General features: G+C 42.3%; 1 protein-coding gene across 1 annotated transcript in view; it reads right to left on the reverse strand.

Moving 5' to 3' along the window:
- PRKCA (protein kinase C alpha) overlaps positions 1-26020 on the reverse strand; it is a 486225-nt gene that overhangs the window by 287995 nt on the left and 172210 nt on the right. The window contains exon 3 of the mRNA XM_017497307.2: positions 6080-6162. Within this exon, the coding sequence (XP_017352796.1) occupies positions 6080-6162 (83 nt within the window). The remainder of the gene's footprint in view (positions 1-6079; positions 6163-26020) is intronic.

Raw genomic sequence — 26020 nt, forward strand, 5'->3', positions numbered from 1 at the left:
AATAGTTGTTTGGCATGTGTGTTATTTTATGGTCATCACATAAGAACAGCTTCTCTTCCTACAACTTTGGACTAGAAAGCTGGGGGGCAGGGGGAGTTGTACATTGTGGCCCTAAATGCAGAACTTGAGATTAGTCTGATTTTCTCAAAGTGCTGCTTTGCAGCGCCTTCTCACTGAAGACACACAGAGAAAACAAAGAATTTTAAAAAGGACTGAATGTGCTAAATAAACATAGACACACAAATACATATCCATACATCTACGCACAGATGCATGAGGGGAAGCCTCCAGTTCTTCCTCTTCATAGCAGGGTGGGCTTCACGAACGGACACAACCCAAGATGAATGGAAACTGTTCTAAGAGCAAGACGATGCTGGTGAGCTAAGGTTTTTCATGTTTTTGTTTTTGTTATTTTTGGTTTTTCTTTTTTGAGATGGAGTCTCACTCTGTCGCCCAGGCTGGAGTACAATGGCGGGATCTCAGCTCACTGCAACCTCCACCTTCAGTTTTAAGCGATTCTCCTGCCTCAGCCTCACGGGTAGCTGGGACTGCAGGTGCCCACCACCATACCCAGTTAATTTTTTTCTTTTTTTTTTTTTTTTTTTTTTTAGTACAGACGGGGTTTCACCATGTTAGCGAGGCTGGTCTCAATCCCCTGACCTCATGATCCACCCGCCTTGGCCTCCCAAAGTGCTGGGATTACAGGCGTGAGCCACTGTGCTTGGCAGAGCTAAGGTTTTAAGAAGTGAGAGGAAGGAGTCTGAGAAGAGCCAGCCCTGCAGACCCCATACCACTAGCCCTTCCTAAATTTGCCATGCCTCATCATGGCCAGAGAAGGGAAGAGAAGCTCACGGAAGCAGGCGATCAATGGCCACCAAAGAAGCATGGGCACTTGCTGCCCTTCAGCAGAGCAAAGCCACACTCACTACTCCCACTGCCCCAAAAAGCAAGGCCCTACCCTCCTTCTACCTGTCCATGCCCGAGTCTGCATCTTACTTTGGTGGAGAGGGGGAAGAAGCCATTCTAAACACAGAGCATTTTTGTCTTATTTTATATTGTCTTATGAAACTTTGGATGCAGGACGAGGGTACTGGGCAGAGCTCCAAGCTGCATTCTGGGGCCACACACCTGGAAACACAAATCCTGCACCAACTCAAAGTGCCTTCCCAACACCAGATAAGAAGGGAGCTGCTCGTTCTGTGAGTCACATACCGCAGCATCCAGGTCTGAGCCCTGGCTGCCAACAGAGGCAGCACCAGGGGAGGAGCTCATCGCTAACATTCGGTTCTTTTAAGTTTTCTGCTTTCGTTTCTCCTCTACTCAGCATGTATGGGGACGCACTTCAAGTCTAGGAAATGCTCAGCTTTTTGCTCTAGATTTGCTGCTACAGAATGCAATCTCATCCACAAGGCACAGAGGATCCTTGAGAAATTGGCCTGAGGATCTGCACGGAGGGTCCTTCTGCTGAACACAGGAGCCTTTTCTCCGCCAAGATTCCCTGCACCAAATGCATACTCTCAGCTACGACTGCTCCTTCAGTCTTGAAGAGCATCTCTGTTCAAAAGAACTTTGTAATGTCTTCCCATCTGGCTACTGTAACTGGGTACTGCTATTTCTCAGTACTTTTCCCATCCTTTCATCTTGAAGATGGCAGAGCAGGTACAGTATTTGAGGATTTCACAAGGACTGTAACTTCTTTTTCCCTGTCTGTGAACGTGTTAGAGTCTGCCAAGCTCAGTTAAGGTATTATTACGCAGCACATGCACAGGACACCTTAACCATTCTCTGTGATATGAAAAGAAAATATTAATTTAAAAATTTTAAAGTTTTACTCTTAAATTCTGAAACCTAACATTCTTTTCACTGGTCTTTCTCATGCCTGCTAGCAGGCATTTTTTTATTTGATCAATTTTTAAAACACTGAAAAGGACTGGACAATTTTACCATCTCAAGATGGTAAAATTAGCCTGCTAGTTTTCTAAACATCTGACCAGAATTTTCAACAAACGCACCAAGGAATAGCTGTCAATGCACTCCACTAGAAGTGCAACCCAGCCAAGCCACCAATGACTCGTTTCTCTTCATGGCCAACTGCCTTGGAAGAATCAACCACAGGCACATTGGATACTCAAAAAGACAACATGTGACAGCACCCCAGACCAGTTTTGCCTTCGCGATCTCCTCATCAACAAAATAAGGTTAACCCAGACAACTCCTTAACACCCCTTCCGGCTCAATATTTCTGGAATTGGCAGAAAAATGGTATTGAGAAAAGGATAAAGTAAGAAAATCCTAGCATCTCAGCTCAGTTCTACCTTGTGAAGCCTTCACGATTTTCCAGCTACTTCCCTGGTGCAGGACAGTTTGGCCATCTTGTGTCTTCATAAGATTTGCTTGCAGATTTGCACAGTAAGTAAAATCATTCTGCATGCGGCCAGTCAATGCATCTCAGGCCTTGGCTACAGAAAGTCCTAGTCATAGGTCTCCTGCTGCAAAGACCAAAAAGCAAATTGCCTCCTTGGAAGAGAGTGAATGCGTGATCTGCTATGAACCAGACACAGGCAGGACTGCACTGAATGGCTAATATATCTCTTTCTCTTTCACATTAAAATAAAATTCATCTCATCATCTTCACTTTCAAGGATATTAAATGTAAGACTCTGCAGCTATAGACAGTCAACACAATATGAGCAGGAGTGGAACATGGCTGGACATCAACTTGCAGGTATGTTTCCGTTACATTTTGCATGGAGGATCTTTTCTAAAGCTTTTTACCTGGCTCCAGACCCTATGACTAGGATAACCCCATAATAATCAGCCAAACAGGATAAAAATTCTAAGCATGAAAGGAGTTGCCAAAAATAATAGGCATCAGCTGACCCATGGCGGGCATAAACCAAGACTTTCCCATGTAAATAAGATTGTCCTTTGTAAACTATATGTTACCTACCTTTGAGCAATATCAACAACGTCGAGAATTCATAACAAACACAGGGATATGACCACAGTGTTGGCCTATAGCCCCCTTAGGAAATCATTCAATCAGCACCACACTCCCCTAGTTTTTTTCCCACTTTTCTGGCTGCCCCTTCTTGGTTTCCCTACTCTGATCTTCCTCTCCCATGCAACATGCTGGAGTCCCTTAAAGCTCTCTCCTGGGACCTAATCCCTTCTCTCCCCACTCTATACCCTCTCATCAAAATGATCCACATCCAAGGCCTTAAGAAAAATCATAGGAATCTTTATCTTCAGGACATACCCCACTTCTGACTGCCACACCTGCATCCATATTCAACTGACACCCAGTGTCAGACATCTACTGCTGAATGTGTCTACTAATGGTCTGTGTCCCCAAACATTCATACACTAAAACTTAACTGCCAATGTGATCGTATTAAGAGGTGAGCCCTTTAGGAGGTGATTCAGCCATGAGGTGGAGCCTTGCTAAACAGTATCACCTCCCTTATAAAAGATGTACAAGGGAAATGCTCATCCCCTTTTCCCCTTTTAGCCCTTCTGCCATGTGAGTACACAGCAAAAAGGCACCAGCCAGGAAGCAGAGCCCAGCTTGCGCCAGATACAGAATCTGCTGGCACCTTGATCTTGGACTTCCCAGCCTCTGGAACTGTGAAAAATAAAAAATGTCCTATTAATTATAAATTACTCAGTCTACAGTATTTTGTGTTAGCAACTAGCACAGACTAAGAAAATGACCAAAGTAAAACCCCCTGATCTGCCACCATCTCTCTCCCAAATACACGCTCTCCCTCCAGAGTCCCCACGACTTTAACATACCTCCGTTACGTGTTTATGACAGACGCCAGGGAGTCATTTTCAACGTGTCCATTTCCCTGATGCAACAATGACCAAGAACTGCAGATCTGGCTCCTAAACGTATCTTCAGTGAGTTGACTCTGTCCATCCCCACTGCGTCCATCTACACCAATCCCCCGTCACATCGCCCAGAGGGGAAGTACCTCTACACAGTATTCTCCAGCCTTTGCTATTTCCCCATCTCCACCAGTACACCAAGCGCACTTCCTGCCTGATCCATTTCTTACAAGGCAACCAGAGTAACCTTTTTAAGAAGCAAATCGGACCACATCATTTTTAGGTTAAAACCTTTCCTGGACCCCCAATGCTCCTGAGAGTGCACCCCAAATCCTAAGCCAGATACCCAACTCCCAGCTTTCTCTTTGTTATTGATTAAACCCCTTCCCACATCTTGGCATTCTCATTTGCTTCTCGCCTTTGTCTGAAATAGCCTTTTCCAGGGAGGGCCTTCACATCCAGGCTTCAGGATATGAAGCCTGCCCATCCTTCCTCCCCATGCTTGATGGGGTAGAAATGGGAGGAGAAAGAAAAGAGGAAAGAAGCAAAAATGGGAAGATGAAGATGAGAATGATGAGCACGGAAGTGAAAGGCTGTGATGTGAGGTTTTAGACAACTCCAAACAAGTGCAATAGGACTTGACTTTTTGGAAAATGTAGTACTTTATATTCTAGCTACTTCTTATCTCTAAAGGAGCCCCAAAGGAAGACCATATTCCAGAAGAGACATATGGAAAGTGGCAGGGGTGGAGGATGGGAGAATGACACTAGTTTTGCTTGTAGGCAGACAAGTCACTCAACATTCATGGACTTGAGCTTCCTTGTCCATGAAGTTATAAAACAAGATGACACCTGAGTTTCCTCTGGGTCCAGTGTCCTACAGGCCTTTGTGGAACCCATGGTGGCTCAGAGCCCACAACAGGCACTCTCTCTTGCCTCCAGGAGAACCCTAACTCCATCGTGGCACCTTCCTGTGCACTGGGCATCAAACAGTAACTTCCTTCTTGCTTGTGTTACAACAAAGCAAATTGGAATCCCTCAGAGCCCGCTGCAAAAATGTCATCTTCCACAGAGGGAAGAATTAGTCCTGCCTACACTGAGAAAGCTACTTTGAAATCTAAGTTTCCTGATGGGAACAAGCATTAAAGATGGGAATCGCTTGAAGCACACAACCTGAGTGATTAAACTGATCAGGCAAAGCGATTCAGAACAGAAATGACTACTCTTCTAAGCCTGCCTATTTTTTTATTCAGTTAAAATATTACTTTCCATATAACAGCTCAAGTTTCTGTCCACCCAACGTATTTTAGACGTATTTTCTGTGACTCCTCTGTGGATCCCATTTTTAAATACACAGGAGACGCAACAGAGGCTGTCAGAATAAGGACACAAAGAGAGGAAATCATGTGTTCACACATGGGCAACTTCAGAGATCATTGTTCAGTGAAACGGATGCTGAATTATTTCAGTCATCAGCAGTATTGATAATATACACCAAAAAGGCAGCAATAATCTCATGGAGTAAACCAGGAGCAGTTTGTTACACTGGCCCAAAGCAATGAAGTTTCTATCTGTTTATTCCAGCCTAGAAGTAAACTAAAGGGTGGCTGGGCCTGCTAGCTCACACCTGTAATCCCAGCACTTTGGGAAGCCAAGATGGGCAGATCACTGGAGGTCAGGAGTTCAAGAACAGCCTGCCAACATGATGAAACCCCATCTCTACTAAAAATACAAAAATTAGCTGGGCGTGGTGGTGCATGCTTGTAGTCCCAGCCGCTAAGGAGGCTGAGGCAGGAGAATTGCTTGAACTTGGACGGTGGAGGTTGCAGTGAGCTGAAATCGTGCCACTGCACTCCAGCCTGGGCAACAGAGCAAGATTCTGTCTCAAAAAAAACAAAGAAAAGAAAGAAAGAAACTGAAGGGTGATAAATGTGCATTGTAAAATTTGTCAACAACTGTATTGTGTTTGTGAAAGCTATTATGATAAATTTGGTGGATTTAGTCAATGCAGCTGCCCAGAGTGGGACAGTACATGCTAACAAGACGTTCTCCTCCAAGAATTTCTCTGAGAAGTAGTCTGAGGCTCAAATGGACTACAAATCTGTTCATTAGCACAAGCCAAAGTTCTATGAAACTAACCGAGTCTTCCCATTACCAGCATGTGCCAAAATAACAGTTGCACAGGCGTTCAAAAAATTAAAGCTCAGAAATCCACATTGACATCAAATCATGATTTCCAGACTACTTACATCAGTGTCGGGTCCCTTATCCGCACCCGGACAGGAAAAAGTAACAAATTCATGGCACCTCTTGTGGACCACAAAACAGCAAACTGGTAGAGAGAAAAGAAAACTAAAATTAGAATAGACATGATTTAACATAACGAACTTTGTTTTCCAAACAGGGATACCTGCTGTTAGAAGTCAATTTAATTTCACTACAGACGGAAGCTTATAAACAACAATCAGAAGGCATTTCATTCTAGAATAAGCAACATTTGGTATTGATTAGACTCATCGATAACAGATGTCCAAGAAGCCGGCACTCACAGGGCCACATAAACTGTGGCTCTTACTCTCTGAAGTTGAGGGAGAGGAGAGTCAGACTGTAAGACAGTTTCGCAAAGGAGAAACCAGGAATCAAAATTTAAAATACTTTGCACCATCCCAGCCAGGTGCGGTGGTTCACTCCTATCATCCCAGCACTACAGGAGGTCGAGGCAGGTGGATCACCTGAAGTCAGGAGCTCGAGAGCAGCCTGGCCAACATGGTAAAACCCTATCTCTACTAAAAATACAAACAAACAAAATTAGCTGGACATGGTGATGGGTGCCTGTAATCACCTACTCAGGAGGGTGAGGCAGGAGAATCGCTTGAACCCAGGAGGTGGAGGTGGAGGTTGCAGTGATCCATGCCACTGCAATCCAGCCTGGGTGACAAGAGCGAAACTCCCTCTCAAAAAATAAAATAAAATAAAATACTTTGCACCATCCTATAACAACACACTAACACACACATACAAACGTATGTAAACATTATATTCTGTGGGTGAAGTAAAATATAAAGAGAATAACTGATTAGAAATAATATGGATATCCCTAAATGCGAGCTGCAGGAATTCCTCAGCAGAATTCTGACCTTAATAAACTAATTAAGATACAAATCAATCTACAGAAAACAGACCAGACCTTTTTGAAATAATTTAAAAAAAAAAAACCTTAGGAAAAATCCTCACACCTTCGTGTATCTGCCTTTTTGCTGCAGATACTGTCACCAATTGGAAAAGTTCCTGCAAATTCAGCAAAATCCACTACAGAGTAAATATTTTCAAAGCTTAACATGGTTTTGATAAATAGTCCTAATGATGAATCAACAAAATAACTGTTATAGAAAGTAATCCCCTAAGAGGTTATTTTTGTTGTTGTTTTGTTTGTTTAAGACAGGGTTTCATTTTGTCACCTAGGCTGGAATGCAGTAGGGTGATCTTGACTCACGGCAGCCAACCTCCTGGGTTCAAGCAATTCCCCTGCCTCAGACCCCCAATTCTCTGGGAATACAGGCGAGTTCCACCACACCCTGCTAATTTTTACATTTTTGTAGAGACAAGGTTTCACCATGTTGCCCAGGCTAGTCTTGAACTCCCGAGCTCAAGCAATCTGCCCATCTCAGCCTCCCAAAGTGCAGGGATTATAGGCATGAGCAACTGCGTATGGCCCCCTAAGAGGTTTTTATTGATGGTAATAATATAGAGGATGCAAAAAATAAATGACCTAGTTAGTTTCTCCTCAAAAGCTCAAAGTCTGGCTCCAAAAAGGTATCATCTACTACTTTTTGCTGAATAATAACAAGTTAAAAAACAGTATATCCTCAGAAACAATAATATGTTTTTCCTGCATGCTATGGTTTGATTGTGTGTCAGCTCCAAAACCCATGTTGAAATTTAGTTGACACAGTGGCAGTTTTGGGAGATGGGACCCCTGAGAGGTAACCGGGTCATTGGGGCTTTGCCCTCAGGGTCGGAATTAATGTCATTATAAAAGGGTGAGTAGAGTCCCCCTTCTGTCTCTTTGCCCTTCTGCCGTCTGCCACGTAAGGACAAGGTCTTCCTTCCCCTGGGAACGTGCAGTAAAAAGGCCCTTGCCTAATGCTGGCACCTGGACTTCCCAGCCTCCAGAACTATGAGAAAACAAATTTCTATTCTTTATAAATTACCTAGTCTCAGGTATTCTGTTACAGCAGCAAAAATGAACAAAGACACTGCACAAGGAAGGTTAGAACTTCCCAACTTTGTGGTTCATAGGCTATTTTCTCCTCTCACCCATGATAATGCAGTTCCCTGCCCATATGGCAGGAGATACAGAAGACCACAGAGGCTGAGTCATTTCCGTAGGTGGAAGAGGGTGGCAGGATGGCTCAGAGCTGAAATCCCAAGTGGAGCCAAGAGTACTGAGAGGGCCTTGAGTAGCCAGTCAGAAATTCAGAATAGCCTTGGAAGTCACTGAAAGGTTCTGAACCAAGAGCAAAAGAGATAAAAGCAATGCTTTAGAAGTGCAAATGGTGGTAATAGGAAGAATTTAATAGAATAGATTGAGGCCTATAATGCCCAGTTAGAAGCCTCTGGCATAGTCTAGGTATGAAAGTAATTACCCATCATTATGCAGGCTGCTAAGAAATGGAAGTAACAGGGGCCAGGGAAATTACAGAAGAATGATGAGACTTACTGACTGACCACACAGCACCATTTACTGAGCATCCTACCAGGTGCCAGGTTGCTGCTGTTGTGCTGGGTCCCTTCACATGCATTCCAAATTGAATCCTCATAACAGTACTCCTTAATATACTGTAATCTCTCTCTCTCTCTCTCTTCTCTCTCTCTCTCGCTCTCACTCTCTCTCTCTCTCTCACCCTAAGACAGAGTCTTGTGTCTTGCTCTGTCACCCAGAACTGGAGTGCAATGGTGTGATCTCTGCTCACTGCAACCTAAACCTCCCGGGTTCAAGCAATTCTCCTGCCTCAGCCTCCTGAGTAGCTGGGATTACAGACACGTACCACCACGACTGGCTAATTTTTGTATTTTTAGTAGAGACGGGGTTTCACCATGTTGGCCAGGCTGGTCTCGAACTCCTAACCAAGTGATCCACCTGCCTGAGTCTCCCAAAGTGATGGGATTACATGTGTGGGACACCGCACCTGGCCTGCAATATATATATATATATATATATATGTTATGGATAGGAAAATGGTGCCCAGACCCCTCGCATCCAGCTGTACAACAGCAAAGTGAATGCTTGTAAATGGGAGACAGGAAGGGAGGCAGGGAGGACAGACAAATGGATAGAGGAACGAACAAACAAACAAATGAAGGTCTTTCCCAAGGTAATTCACCATGTGATGGAGCCAGGGTTCATACTAAGCATTGCTTGACACCACGGCCCCTCTCCTTTCACCATGTCATTTCCACTGGCAGGATTTCCAGAGCACAAAGGGAATAGAGCTGATGCCAAAACTGTTTACATGGGTAACAGGAAAATGAGTACATGATAAAATAGACACACACACAAATACACCTACATAGATATACACATACGCACATATGTAAAAGCCCAGAGGATAAAGATATGGGTATACTAGAAAAATAGAATCATAGATAATTCTTTTTAAAGAGTTTCCTTTTAAGATAATTATAATATAATATGATTGTAACAATACACATTTTAAAGGTACTCATGACGCCATGTCACTGTAAAAATATAGTTTTTCAAAAAGGAAATGGATGCCTGGCCTTGAGCAGACAAAGAGCCAGTTATACAAACAGGAGCCACCCACAGAAAGGTGACGGGTGGAGATCTCTCAAAGCAAGCATCCCCTTAGAGGGGGAGGCGCCCTGAGTGAGGGATCCTGCTGGCTGCGGAGCACACGAGCCACACCTGTCGGCCGGCCATGCACAGTCAGGGGCAGGAGGAGGTAAGTGTGAAGTGGAGAAAAGAGCCCTCTTGGCTGCCCGGGCAGCACAGAAACACTCAAAGGGCAGTGCTTAGCTCCTACAAGCCCTGAGAGGAGTGGCCTTCCCACTGTGTTTCTGCTAAAAGCATCTTTTAGCAGATTGCAAAACTCTCCAAGGATGGATAATAAAGCCACACTGTGATGGCGCAAATTAATCTGATCTGCTCTCTCTCCCCAGGCACAGACTCATCTTTCATCCACTGGAATTAGGAAGATAAATTTCCACAGGAGGAAGGTTACAGGGCATTATTTCCTCATCATGGTTTATTACAGATACAGTGTTTTGGGAGGAAACTAAGCATTCTCGTTCCCTATTTAATCATTCAAACATTTGGGCCTTTCATCTCTTTCTAAAAAAAAACACCTCCACATTCAGATGAACAATGTTAAGAAAACTCACACTTATCAAATCCCATGGAAGAATAGTTTGCTTTTTGTATCTGTTCTTTCTGTCTACAATTTACAGGTCAATGCAATCATTTATCTCCAGCTGGAAGTATTTCTATTGCACACCTCAAAAAAATCTTATGTCAAAGTGTATCCTAAAAAGACCCAGGCCCTCATTATCCAGCATAATTTACAGAGGCAGCAAAAAGCCTTACCTATCCCAAAATAATTCCCTCCCAACCTGCTTTAACTACCCCCTCCCCACCTTCCTTACATGAAAGCTTCCCATCATAAGGACTGGATTCAACCTATGAGAGGCAGACAGAAGGGCCATGTGTTTGAGACAGTCACTCATAGATTTGTTATCTAAGGGTTAAAGACCCCTCTAAGCCTATTCAAAGACTCAAAATTCAGAATGATCTCCAATGAAAGAAGAAACAATGTGCCCAATCCTGGGTTACTAAGTAGAGAAAGCCCAGATGCCCCCTCTCCTCCCCAATACCCCCACCTGCCGTGAGGGTAACAGGGAAGAGGAACTTGGAGGTTGGCTGATGCTGGCTGGATGCAGCATGCCTGGGAAAGACTGCCCCAGAAAATGAGCAACAGCCAGAGGTTCCAAAAATCACAGATGGCTGGCCTTGACCTTTGGGTTCAAGTTCCAAACTAAGTTGGGTAATGCATATTTTGTAAGATAATCTAATGAAGACATTTGAGAAGCCTTGCTAGTGTTGTTGAAAGAGGAAAAGGCTGGTTCAGTCAAACAAAAGGATGCGCTGGGTTTACCTAGAGATGGACAATACAGGCTTTCCCCCGGCTAAAAATCAGGAGCTATAGTTTTTGGTCTTTTTTTTATATTTGGAACTCTAAAGGAATTCATCTCACCATGGTTTGTGAAGCAAAGGAAATTGGAGAAAAGGGGTAGTAAGTGGTACCTGTTACATGGCAAACCTTCCATAAACATCTGCCTGACCTTGGCAGGAAGGAAGACAACTTAAAGACAGTCTCTCAGCTGGAAGGAAGTGAAGGCGTGTCATGGACTCTACCTGACGACTGTCCTGAGGCCACTCTCAGCCCTTCCATAAGTCTTCGCTGGAGCAAGCATACGCTATGCAAAAAAGACTCACTCAAAGATGGAGCCTTATCTTCAAAGACTATGGGTCGCCTCTGATTATATAACCCAATGAGAGGTTTTTAAACAGGAAGCTATCCCACAGCTTCCAGTCACAAAGTAAATCTTCATTCAATTATTTTCTAAGCACAAAATCACTTTTCTCTAATCCTCTACGTGTATGCATATGCTCCCCAGCAGTGACGGATGACACATGAAATGCACAAATCACACTGAGCTAATGACGTGGTGGGACAAAAAAGTTAAATAAAGACCACAGACTTGGCCAAATAACAGATCTTGACGTTACCTGCCTTCAAAACTGAGAACACCCAAAACAGTGATCCGTATTAATTGCTAATCTTGCTTACGGAAGTAAACTAGATGGAAATTAAAGAGAGCTTTCACTGCTTGTCAAAAGTATATTTCAGAAACAGAGTAAGTAACAGTCACCTATGTTTAGCTCCATACAGCCAGGCGCAGTGACTCATGCCTGTAATCACAGTACTTTGGAAGGCTGAGGTGGGCAGATCACTTGAAGTCAGAAGTTAGAGACCACCCTGGCCAATATGGTGAAAACCCATCTCTACTGAAAACACAAAAATTAGCCAGGCTCGGTGGCCTGTGCCTATAATCCCAGCTACTTGGGAGGCTGAAACAGGAGAATCACTTGAATCTGGGAGGCAGAGGTTGCAGTGAGCCAAGATCACACTACTCCACTCCAGCCCTGCCTGGGTAACAGAGCAAGACTCCTTCTCAAAAAAAAAAAAAAAAAAAAAAAATCATAAAAATTTCGGGAAAAACAGAGGTTTATTTTGATGCTGCAATGTTGAGAACAGTGGTTCTCAATTGTGCTCATGAGCTTAAAGAGAACAAAAACCAGCCAAGGGTGTGCTGAAGCCAAATACTCAGTGTGAGGGAAACAGCACTCCCTCTGACGCTGCTCCCCCAACTAATCTGAATAATTTAGCGACAAGGAGTCTTGGCCCATTAGCTGCACACAGGGACCTGAGAGTGCCTTGTTCCTGTGTCAAAAGTCATCCTGCGAATGGATGCGCTGGGGCTCTCAACCCTGCACAATGCTTCCTAGAGTGATCTTGAGCAAATGGTAAGTCCAGAGACTTTTTCCATATTCCATTCATGGAGAGAGGTTTACAGCAAAAAAAAAAGAAACCGACAAACTGATGCCACAGATATAGGAATCAGCTGCAGCACAGTGCTGCCTAGCCATCAAGGCAAATTCCTCCAAAGATGTGCAACCAACATGAATCACTCACACACACACCAACCAGAGTTCCAAGCTGAGGGAAAATTCCAGTTACAAGTAATCCATCACCACTTCATACCCATTAAAATGGCTATTAGTTAAAAAAGAAAAAAATGGGGCCAGGCACAATGGCTCATGCCTATAATCCCAGCACTTTGGGAGGCTGAAATGGGCAGATCACTTGAAAGTCAGGAGTTTGAGATCAGCCTGGTCAACATGAAGAAACCCCATCTCTACTAAAAATACAAAAATTAGCCAGGCATGGTAGTGCACGCCTGTAATCCCAGCTACTCGGGAGGCTGAGGCAGGAGAATCACTTGAACCAGGGAGGCAGAGGTTGCAGTCAGCTGAGATAGGTGTCACTGCACTCCAGCCTGGGTGACAGAGCAAGATTCTATCTCAAAAAAAAAAAGAAAGAAAGAAAAAGAAAAAAGTAAAGAAAATAATGGATCAAATGACAAGTGTTGGCAAAGGCGCACAGAAACTGGAGCCCATGTCCATTGCTGCTGGGAATGTAAAATGTTATAGTCGCTGAGGAAATAGTTTGTTGGTTCTTCCCAAAATTAAACATAAAATTACCAGCAATTCCACTCCTAGACACAGACCCAAAAGAATCAAAAGCAAGGACCCAAACAGGTATCTGCACACCAGTGTCCTCTGCAGCATTATTCATGATAGACAGACAGTAAGAAACAACCCAAATATCCATCAATGAAGAATAAACAAAATGTGGTATAAACATACAATGAAATATTACTCAACCTTAAAAAATGAAACTCTGACCCATGTTACATCATCCATGACCCCTGAGAGTATTATGCTAAGTGAAATAAGCCAGACACAAAAGGGCAAATATTGTATGGTTCCACTTATATGAGGTACGTAGGATAGGCAAATGTATAGAGACACAAATTAGAATAGAGGTGATCAGATATGGGTGAGGGGGAGAATAGGGAGTTAGAGATTAACAGGTACAGAGTTTGTGTGAAATGATATAAGTGAGTTCTGGAAAAGGAGGGTAGTGATGGTCGCATAACGCTGGAAATGTACTTAATGCCACTGACTTGCACATTTAAAATGATTAAAATGGTAAATCTTATACGTAACCTACAACAAAAAATTTTAAAGTAATCAATCAAGAGCAATATTTATGAAACTATAAATAAGAGGCATAGGAAGAGACAGTAAGAGCCTGAAGTCAGGAGTTTGAGACCAGCTTGGTCAACATGGAGAAACCGTGTCTCTGCTAAAAATACAAAAATTAGCCGGGCATGGTAGTACACGCCTATAATCCAAGCTACTCGGGAGGCTGAGGCAGGAGAATCACTTGAACCAGGGAGGCAGAGGTTGTTAGACTTGCGTTAGACTTTTTATGATTACTTATGTTCACACTTGAGTTCATTATGACAACAAGAGCGAGCTCAGGCACAGTGGCTTAGACCTGTAACCCCAGCACTCTGGGAGGCCAAGGTGGGTAGATCATGAGGTCAGGAGTCTGAAACCAGTCTGGCCAACATAGTGAAACCCCATCTCTACTAAAAATACAAAAAATTAGCCAGGTGTGGTGGTGTGCACCTGTAATCCCAGCTACTTAGGAGGCTAAGGCAGGAGAATCCTGTGAACCCGGGAGGCAGAGGTTGTAGTGAGCCAGGATCATGCCATTGCATTACAGCATGGGCAATAGTGTGAGACTCTGTCCCAAAAAAAGAAAAGAAAGAGGAAAGAAAAAAAGAGAGAAAGAGAAAGAGAGAAAGAGAGAAAGAAAAGAAAGAAAGGAAAAAGAAAGAAAGAAGAAAGAAAAGAAAAGAAAGAAAGAAAAGAAAAGAAAAGAAAAGAAAGAAAGAAAGAAAGAAAGAAAGAAAGAAAGAAAGAAAGAAAGAAAGAAAGAAAGAAAGAAAGATAGATTTTAAAAAAAGAAAGAAAAAAAGAAGGGAAGGGGAGGGTAGGGGAAGGGAGGGAGGGAAGGGAAAGGGAAGGGAGGGCAGGGGAAGGGAAGGGAAGGGAGGGGAGGGGAAGGGAAGGGGAGGGAAGGGAGGGGAGGGAAAAGCAAAGAAGGAAAAAGAAAAGAGTATTTATTTGGGCCATGTGTGGTGGCTCACACCTGTAATCCTAGCACTTTGGGAGGCCAAGACGGACAGATTACTTGAGGTCAGGAGTTTCAGGCCAGTCTGGCCAACATGGCAAAACCTTCCCCGTGTCTACTAAAATTACAAAACTTAGCTGGGTGTGGTGGTGCATGCCTGTAATCCCAGCTACTTGGGTGGATGAGGCAGGAAGATGGCTTGAACCAGGGAGGTGGAGGTTGCGGTGAGCTGAGATCACAGCACTGTCACTCCAGCCTGGGTGACAGTGAGAACCTGTCTCAACAAAAAAAGAAAGAAAAAAAAAGGGAAGGAAGAAGAGACAGAGAGAAAAGGAAAGGAAAATAAAGATAAGAAAGTAAGAAAGGAAGTATTTGCTTCCATTCTACAAAATTCTAAATACAATCAGTGCTGGCATAGAGTGGAGAAGTGGGGGTGGGGGAGAATTCAGACTTCAGAACAAAGGACTCACATCATCTTTGAGGACTGGGGATGTGTTCCCTGTACCCTCCCTGCTGGCCTGCACACATAATTGTCAATAATGATGGTGAAAGCCAGGCCCCTCAGGCTGCAGGCTTGACTTTCCTGCCAAACTACTGACACATTTTGTCACTTAATCTAGATGTAAAATGGGACCATCCCTATGTACACCTAATATGGATTGCTATATTCATATATATTTATATCCACTGCTCAGGGTCATTTTCCATTTCTTCTTTAAAAAATAATTTTCTTTCCTTTCACCCTCAAGTCCATATCATTTCAAATTCAGGTCACAGTCATGTAAAATGGAACACAGGCACAGAAATTCCCTATTATCCAAAATTAATGAAGAAAAGCCGTTATGCAACAAATTCTGAATTCTGGAAAGAGCCTACTAAATATAATAGTTAGACTGTGTATAGAATAGAAGGCTGGTAGCTGAGCTTCCTTGAGTTCTTTTTTTAAATACCTAAATGGTTGCCATCATTTGCGATGGTTTTAATTAAATTTTGCTTAGCTGGAAGGAATTAATGAAAGGCAATGTCACAGTAGAATATGCCTTCCAACGAAATGAAAATCTCTAAGGCAAGTCAACCACTTTCAGCTTTGTAGGGAAAGCAATGGAAAAGTTAGCTTATATTATATCTGTGTGTTAAAAGAAAATTATTGTTTTCAGATTCGTAACAATGAGAAGTCTCCTGGGATACATGGTAAACGTTGCATGAAAGCAAACCAAATAAACACGCTTTATCTCATATTTATAAAGAACGTCATTCTTCAGACAGCACGTTATTCTGCCTTTAAGCAACTGTGCACATGCTCCCAACGAACTCTTTCAAAAATCCCAGTATTCCCAATCCCAAGCAGGCAAGCCTCTTAGCTCCCCCTTCTTTAGAAGATTCATCTTATAATTCTTTCCTTGCCTTCTTCTTCTCTAATTTCAGCAAAGACTAGTGAGTATCTTGTGTGCATTCTTCCCTGGTTGGACCCGATATATACTTTGAAGACAGGGCTATAAGATTGAATGTGAGATGTGAAGGAAAGAAGAGTCAACAATGACCCCCAGCTTCCGGCCAGAGCAACTGAGTAAATGGTGTTACCATTCTACAACTAAGAGGTGAGCCTTATGATGAAACTGCAGTACAGAAGGCTCAGGAGAAATAAAGAAACCAGCAAGGCTATCATCTTCAAACTTCTCAGTCACATGAACCATTAAACACCCTTTAAAAACGCCATTTTCTTCATTTATACACCATATAATTTAATACACTTGAATCCATAAAGTCATATCATACATGCTTTTATTGCTCATGCCAGTTTGAGTAAGTTTTCTGTACTTTGCACAGAAAGAATTCTAAATACTAAGGGAGAACTGGCAGGGTGCAGAAAATGAACGGAGAAGACCAAGGGGCAAGTAAGAATTAAGTCGGACTTGGGGACTTGCAACCTGAATATTACACAAGCTGAAAGAGAATAAACTACTCTTCATGTTGTTTAAACAGGGGTTTTATGCACTGGTCTGGACAACATTTTTGGGTAAGACCTCAAAAGCACAGGCAACAAAAGCAAAAATAGGCAAATGGGATTACATCAAGCTAAGACGCTTCTGTGCAGCAAAGAAAATTAAGTGAAGAAATAACCTACAGAATCGGAAAAACTATTCTCAAATGCTCCATTCAACAATTTTAAAATGGGCAAAAGATCTGAATAGACATTTCTCAAAAGACGACAAACAAATGGCCAACAGGTAGAAGGGAAAATGTTCACCATCACTTAATACGGAGGAAATGGAAATGAAAATCACAGTAACATCTCACCACAGTTAGAATGGCTATTATCAAAAGGACAGAAAAGCACAGATGCTGGTGAGGTTGCAGAGAAAGGGGAATGCTGGTGGGAAGGTGAAGTCATAGAGCCACTACAGAAAGCGCTATGGACCTTCTCAAAACAACTTAACACGGAGCTACCATATGATCCACCAATCCCACTGCTGCGTATGTATCGGAAAGAAAGGAAATCAGTCTATCCAAGAGACATCTGTAACCCTGTGTTTGCTGCAGCACCATTCACGACGCCAAGATAGAATCAACCTAAATGCCCATCAACAGACGAATGGATAAAGAAGATGTAGTATGTCTACAAAATGGAGTATGATTCAGCCATAAAAAAGAATGAAATCCTATCATTTGCAGCAACATGAACAGAACTGGAGGTCATTATGTTACGTGACAGCAGCCAGGCACAGGAAGACAAACATCACATGCTCTCACTCGTATGTGGGACCTAAAAAAGTGGATCTCACAGAGGTGAAGAAGAGAATGGTGGCTGCTTCCACCAGAGGCTGGAAAGAAAAAAAGAGGAGAAAGCGATGAAGACCAGTTAGTTAGCAGGTACAAAAATGCAGTGAGATAGAAGGAATAAATTCTAGTAATTCAGAGTACAGCCGGGAAATTATAGTTAATACCTTATTATATATTTCAAAATAGCTAGAAGATCTATAATGTTCCCAATGCAAAAGATAAATGTTTGAGATGATGTATATGCTGGTTGCTCTGATTTTATGACTACACATTGTAGATATATGATAGTTGTACATATTTTGGGGGTGCACCTGATATTTTAATACCTGTGCACATGCTTCTAATGAACTCTTTGGATGGTATTTTGAAACCTGTGTATATCAAAATATCAGCTGTACCCCCATAATATGTACAACTATTATATATCAATAAAAAATAATGAAAAAATAAACAGGAGCTTCCATCTGAGACAAGTTAAGTATAATACGCTGCTGGGTCACCTAGGCAGATGTGTCAGGCAAGCAGGTGGAAGTTCAAGGTGAGAGGCCAAAAGACAACACAGGACCGTAGACCAAGCTCTCAGAGGTGTCTACATGGGGTGGGAGAACTGCAAGGCGAACCCTGGAAACAACCAAGTTTTGTGGTTGATGGTGGCAAGGACAAGGCTGTGTGAGGCGTGGGAAGAGAGTCAGGTGAGAGCAGGGGGTTAGAGATGGTTGAGGGAAGAAAAATCTCAAGAACAATCAGGCTATCACCAGTATAAAGAGCTCCTTCCAGAACCAAGGAGAAAAGATGAGAATGGTGTTGGGATGTGATCATTCATCACCCATGACAGCCCAGAAGCCACACACTTAGAAGAATGCAGATGATGACACTGACACATTTGCCAACAGATACACAGTCTGCCGTCTTTTACTGATTTCAACTCATTCCCATATTCAACCCAGAACTGCAATGAAATAGATTTTTCTGATACCGACTAAGAATACACATTAATGAAATCTTGAGTACCAGTAGTATGAAAGCGTTATCTGCTTTATGGAACCAAACAAAACCTCTTAAAGTATACGAAAAATCATGCAAAAATGTTTAAAGAGAAACCCAAAAGTTTGCTTTTTAAAGCTCAGATCAAGCAGTGTTTGGGTTCTGATTTCAGTATCATCTGATTAACCAAGCTTTCCTTTAATCTCATAAGGGCATAAAGCCTTCATCACTGCAATGCGAGCTTCATGTCTGCACACCCACAATCCAGTGTGCGTGTCAGGTTTCCTCATTTTGACCCTAAAAAATAATTATTGCAACACGTTCTACGCAAGGGTTTATCATGACTGTAATACCAAACTTCTCTCCGCAGTATTTTTAAGGCTCTTATTCTTCAGTCTGGAATTACTTAACCTGGGGTTTGAGAGAGAGTGGCAAGGAGTTGGGGAGGCTGGACTGGGCATTAGGACTGTATGTCCTGCCTTCTCTCTCTTGCCTTCAGTCCTAGGCCTCCTCCAGTCTAGCGGAACAGGACTTGTTTCTCCTGCTTCAGCGTCACTCAGGTCCATGTGCGTGTAGGTCTGCCTGTAGCACGGACATCTGAGATTGCAGTCTCTTTCTTCAGCAAAATGTGTATCACTTTAAGTTTCACAGCAACCCCAATCTTCTCTCAAATGGCAGGCAAAACAAAGTGTGGCTCCAGAATTCTCAGAGGATGGAAGGTAGTCAAAAACACTCAGAACTCAGGCTTCGATTCCCAGTTAATGCAAATGAAGAATGAGCTCTCACGCCATGGATGAAACCTCTCCACCTCGCTAAGGGCACAAGCACTTAGCACATTAGGACAGTCCTGTTTCTTGGTCGGGTTGTAGAAATGCTACACAGGATCTAAATGTCTGAGAAAATATCCTGAAGAAGCAATGTACCTTTCAGGGTCTTTTTTTTTTTTTTTCTTTTTTTCTTTCCTCTAGAGCTAAATGTGTATTTTTCTGAGTGTGTCTCTGCATCTTTCTATGCAAGGTTTTGGGGGAGCATCGTTCAATCTTTTATTTGTTCAATTATTCAGCAAATGTTTACTGATGTACACTGACTGTACACCAATTCCCTATAAGGTTTTTCTTAGTGTGTGTCTGTTTTTCTCCACCAATTCCCTATAAGGTACGAAGTTAACTGGAGGACCAAGACACAGTTTCTTCCCTTGAGGAGCTCAGAGTTCTGTTAGGGAGGGAAACGTGTAAAGAAGCTGGTATCTCTCACATCCTCTCTCTTCCTATCCCTACCCACCCCACTCCTCCTTTATCTCCTGCATTTCTTTCTTTAAATTCATTAAAATGTAAAAGCCAACGTGTATCTCCTAATACTTATCAGTAAGTAGTTTTATCTTTCTCCTCCTTAATTTCAATAGCGAGAAAGTATAACATTATATTTCTCTAACTTAAAAAAATATATACAAGTGAAATAATATGATATCTGCAATTCCTTCTATAAGACTCCAGCAAAAAAAATAAATAAATAAAACATGTGGCAAGAAGATGGACGAAACAAGATTGGTAATAGCTGACAACTATTAAAGCTACAAGAAGAGTATACGGTTTTCATCATACTATTCTCTCTGCTTTTGCAGATATATGAAAATATACATAATAAAAAGCTGAAACATAAATAAATATATTAGTTAGATTGGATTTTACAAACGTGGTCAAACTTTTTCTCCATTTGTTGAAGGACATCAGGAAATTATTCAATCAGTATGGACAAAGAGCTGGTCAGAAAAAAAGAGAGAAGAAATCTGGGAAATAAGTTACTTTTATACGACATATGTCAAAAACAAATCCCCAAAGTTCTTTCGTATAATTTAGAATCTGACAACAATTGCCTTTCTCAATAGTCTGTGAGAATACACTCAGTGCAATTTACTATTATTTCTATCCATCTCTCCTACCCAGAATTGCCAAATCAAAATGTCACTTGATTATTTCAGATATTAACTCTACTGTTATGGGTTGAACTGTGATATGGTTTGGCTGTGTCCCCACCCAAATCTCATCTCGAACTGTAGCTCCCATAATTCCCATGTGCTGTGGGAGGAGCCCAGTGGGAGATAATTGAATCATGGGGGTGCTTTCCCCCATACTGTTCTCATGGTAGTAAATAAGTCTCATGAGATCTGATGGTTTTATAAAGGGTTTCTCCTTTTGCTTGGCTCTCATTCTCTCTCTTGCCTGCCGCCATGTAAGATGTGCCTTTCGCCTTCCACCATGATTGTGAGGCCTCCCCAGCCATGCAGAACTGTGAGTCCATTAAACTTCCTTTTCTTTATAAATTATCCAGTTTTGAGGATGTCTTAGCATAAAAACAAACTAATACAAACTATCCCCACAAAATTCATGTTGATGTCCTAACTTATAGTGCCTCAGAATGTGATTTTATTAGGAAAAAGGCCTGTTGCAGATACAATTAGTTAAGACGGGGTCATACTGGCATAAGGTAGGGCCTCTAATCCAACATGACTGGCATCCTTACAAAAAAGGGAAATTTGGACATGAACACACCCTAGCAGATCTTACGGGAAGATGGAGGAAGAGACTGGGGTGACCCTTCTACAAACCAAGGAATGCCAAAGACCGCCAGGAAACCAAGAGAAGTCAGGGCGAGTCATGGAACAAATTCTCTCTTGCAGCTCTCAGAAGGAGCCCACCCTACCAGCACTGAGCCTCCGGAACGGAGGCAACACACTTTCAACATTTAAGCTGCCCAGTTTGTGGTAATTTGTTATGACAGCCCTAACAAACTAATAAATGCACCAAGGTGGTTTTTAGAAAGCAAATGATTCAATAAGTGAAAGTTAAGTACTATGAACAAGAGCAAGTAGTTAGGGATTCAGGACATTCTTCCCCAACATCTCCACAGGACAGCACGTCTGTGTCTTTCAAAAATACTGAGGACAAAGCAGCAACGAGCTATTACCAAACCAATGAATTAGGGTCTTGTGAAGACTTCCATGGGGAAAAAGAAGGGCACACAAAGATTACAGGTGAGTAGAAGTGAAAAAGTTATTTAAACCTAAATCACAATTAGAAAACAGAAGTTGCCACATTCAAAAACATCTGGGGCATTAGTAAAGTCTCATTTGCTCATGGTTACAAATGAGTTTAATACAGTCAGAACTCTTAAGAGGTTAAACATATTAGTTTAACCCAAAGTCCAGTTGAAAATCATTGCCTTTGTGTATGTGTGTTCTGCTTAATACGCCAGCCAGTAACCATGCAATGACCACATATAAGTGATGCTTGCTGGCTGTTGAAAGCACTTTCTTGGTCTTTAGTGGTGAGAAAAGAATATGGGTTCCCACACAAATAATGTACAGCCACCCAGAAAATGAACACTTGAATCTTCAGCGGACCTCACACCCAGTGAAGTAACCTGTGACATTCCCCTTTGTGAAGAACATTACCAATTTAAAAGGTAGTAAATATCACTGAGAGTCTGAGAATGAACTTCAGAAAGAACCCACTGGAATGGGTTTAAAGCTGTGATCCCTGGAAGGTTCTGGGTGGGTGCTCGGAGGGTGAGGAGTAATGTAACGATTCCTCCTCACCTCTGTCCTTCTCTCTTTGGGTTCTAAGCTACAGTTTTACTCTGAAGTCAACGATTTCATGGCCTAAGTTTCGTGAGGAGCCATCAACCTTAGTACATATTTGTTTATTAAACAAGCCTGTTGATTGCAAACTCAAGGGAAGGCCTTCCAAGACCCACATCTATCCTTACGGTCTTTGCAATTACATAGTGTATACCCAATCCACTTTTTTTTTTTTTTTTTTTGAGACAGAGTCTCACTCCGTTGCCTAGGCTGGAGTGTAGTGGTACAATCTTGACTCACCGCAACCTTCACCCCCTGGGTTTAAGCGATTCTCCTGCCTCAGCTTCCACAGTAGCTGGCATTACAAGCATGTGCCACCATGCCCAGCTAATTTTTGTATTTTTAGTAGAGATGGGGTTTCACCATGTTGGCCAGGCTGGTCTTGAACTCCTGACCTCTTGACCCGCCTGCCTCAGCTCCCCAAAGTGCTGGGATTGCAGGTGTGAGCTCTGCGCTTGGACCTGATCCACTTTCAAAATAGAGTTGTATGTTTGTCCATCAGTCACTCCTTCTACAGACACATGCAAAGCTCCCAGTCGAAGGCCAGGAAGCCTGGCAGGCCTGGGAGGACTATGTGAAGCCCAGTTCTTTCAGGCATCTGCCTAGAAGAGACAGTGGAGACCTTGAATGTGATTTCAAAAAAGATGGTGTGGGGAGAACCAGAATTCCTCGCTCCCAGTACTGGAGGGGTGACAAGAGGAGTCAGCCAAACATAGAGACAGGCCAAGGAGAGAGGTGAGCAGAGAGCAGGAGCCCCAACATCCAACAGGGGGAATGTTTCAGGAAGGAAGAAGGTTTCAATAGGTCACTCTTACATGAAATCAGGAAGGAGCTGACTGAGGCAAGTCTATGAGGTCTGGGACTGAAGAGTCATTGTCACATACAGGGGTTGGCGGGAATGTAGGCAAGAAAGAAACAGAAACAGTGGGTAGGGAGCACTGGTTCACTTACCTTCTAGTCAACAAATACTTACCGAGCAATAGCTACAACCCAGATACAGTGCTGGGCCCTGGGGATTATAAAGATCAACTGCGCTCAGGGCCCTCCCAGAGCTTTGAGTCTGGTTTGGAAGAGTCACTAAGAGAGCATTTCAGGGTCATACAAGGGTAGGTACATCTTGCCAACGTAAGCTGTGAGCACCCAGGGAAGAACCCTCAGCCCAGCCCTGAGTTCAGGGAAAACCTGTGGCAGAAATGATGCTGGTGCTGAGAATGAAAAAGGACAACAGGTTCAGAGACTTCCCACCAAGACGGGCAGCCACCTGGCAGTGTTCTGCAGTAACACCTATGTAAAATTATGGAAAGAGGCTTGGGCCACCTCATGCAAACTACGAAGACGGAATAGATCAAAGGAAAAGCAAGCACTAAGGGGAAGGAATCCAATTCATACTGAGCAAGAAAATGTTACCTTCGGCCATGGTTCATGGAAGGCAAGTATGAAGCTGTTCAAAATATTTTACTAAACATTCTCATTGCAGAATTCAGTGCTTTTTTTTTTTTTTTTTTAGCCACGTAATTACAAAGCTCCTGTGGGTGAGGGGAAAGTGTTTCATATTTAATGTTCTGGTTTGGCTTTGATTTCAACCAACGGTGGAATGGGCAAAGAGCAGTCTCAGAAGTGAAAGGAGATGTTTGAGTTTGGTTAGAAAGGCAGGGCACAGTCTAAGTAAACACGGTACCATGCTGCTTCTGAAATCAGAGGCCACCATAACACAGTGACAATTTTTAATTCTTAGCGATAAATACACGCAGAAATTTTCCATAAATAAAATGCTTTCATTTTCTCATGATTACATTGAGCTTTTGTGACAAAGCCTGTTCACATTATTATGTAAATTTTTACCCACATAGCATTTCCCTCTGCTTATCTTGGGGAACAATTCAAAAAAGAAGCCAAATACACTAATTACCTCTCTTTTATCAAGTATGTTGGGAACTAATAAAGCATCAGGAATGTGGAACACCACATAATTACACAGGAGTGGGGCCAGGAGCTTCCAAAAAGGAAATCTGAAGGTGTTCAAGGGATTCTAATGCCCATGGGTAACAGTGGAGAGCAACTGGGGAAAGTCACAAGACAAAGGAACCAGGAAAGATTTCATACAAATAAGGACATGAAGGCATAGAAGCACCTGAACATTTCAAAAACTAAACAAGAAATATCTTACAAAAAATATATATTACATTTCCAAACTGCATGTCAGAAAATATGAGGCAAAATGAATTTAAAAATAAGTATGAACTGTTAACTCAGAATTTTAAAACCAAAAAAAAAATTTTTTTTTTAACTTTTAAGTTCAAGGAATCCTGTGCAGGTTATATGGGTAAGCTTGTGTCACGGGGGTTTACTGTACAGACTGTTTCATCACCTAGATATTAAGCCAAGTTCCTATGAGTTATTTTTCTTGATCCTCTCCCTCTTCTCACCCCCCACCTTCCAAGAGGCCCTACTGTGTGTCGTTTCCCTCTACATGTCTGTGTGTTCTCACCGGTCATCTCTCACTTGTGTGAGAATGTGCAGTATTTGGTTTTCTGTTCCTGTGTTAGTTTGCTAAGGACAATGGCCTCCAGTTCCATCCACTTCCCTGTAAAGGACATGATCTCGTTCCTTTTTTTGGCTGCAGGGTAGTCCACGGTGTGTACATACCACATTTTCTTTATCCAGTCTATCACTGATGGGTATTTAGGTTGATTGCATGTCTTTGCTATTGTGAATAGTGTTACAATGAACATATGTGTGCATGTGTCTTTATAGCAGAATAATCTATATTCCTTTGGGTATATACCTAGTAATAGGATTGCTGGGTCGAATGGTAGTTCTGCCTCTAGCTCTTTGAGGAATGGCTCCACTGTCTTCCACAATGGTTGAACTGATTTATATTTCCACCAGCAGTGTAAAAGTATTCCTTTTTCTCCCCAACCTCACCAGCATCTTTTTTTTTTTTTTTTTGACTTTTTAGTAATAGCCATTCTGAATGGTGTGAGATGGTATTCTGTTGTTTGATTTGCATTTCTCTAAGGATCAGTGATGTTGAGTGTTTTTTCATGATTATTGGCTGTATGTATGTCTTCTTTTGAAAAGTGCATTTTCATGTCTTTGCCCACTTTTTGTGGGATTGGTTTTTTTCATGTAAATTTGTTTAAGTTCCTTATGGATGCTGGATATTAGACCTTTGTCGGATGCAGAGTTTACAAAAATTTTCGCCCATTGCGCAGGCTGTTCGCTAACTCAATTGATAGTTTCTTTTGCTGTGCAGAAGCTGTTAAGTTTAATTAGATCCCATTTGTCAATTTTTGCTTTTGTTGCAACTGCTTTTGATGTCCTCATCATGAAATCTTTGCCCCTGCCCATGTCCTCAATGGTGTTGCATAGGTTATCTTCCAGGGTTTTTATAGTAAACCAAAACGGTTTTTAATCTACACTTAGCACAGTGCTTCAAAAAAGTTAGATTTAACAATAATCATGATGTAGGGCTATTGAATGATTTAAAAATACTACAAGTTGTTGTTGCATGAGAAAAAGTCTACAAGGACACAGACTAGCTTGTCTTAAGAAACTAAAAATCTAACTTTAAAGCCATGTTCATAACAATGCTATTGCAATGCAAGATCCAAAAGTGTTTTATGTATTATCAATTAAAAAAAAAAAAAGTTGAATATAGGCCAGGCACAGTAGTTCATGCCTGTAATCCTAACACTTTGCGGGGCAGAGGTGGGTAGATCACCCGAGGTTAAGAGTTCAAGACCAGCCCGACCAAAATGGCAAAACCCAGTCTCTACTAAAAATACAAAAATCAGCCGGGAGTGGTGGAGCATGCCTGTAGTCGCAGCTACTTGGGAGGCTGAGGCACAAGAATCACTTGACCTTAGAGGCTGCAGTGAGGAGAGATTGTACCACTACACTGCAGCCTGGGTGACAGAGTGAGACACTCTCAAAAAAAA

The sequence above is a fragment of the Cebus imitator genome, unplaced genomic scaffold, assembly GCF_001604975.1.
Source record: "Cebus imitator isolate Cc_AM_T3 unplaced genomic scaffold, Cebus_imitator-1.0 Scaffold229, whole genome shotgun sequence".
Classification (NCBI taxonomy): Eukaryota; Metazoa; Chordata; class Mammalia; order Primates; family Cebidae; genus Cebus; species Cebus imitator.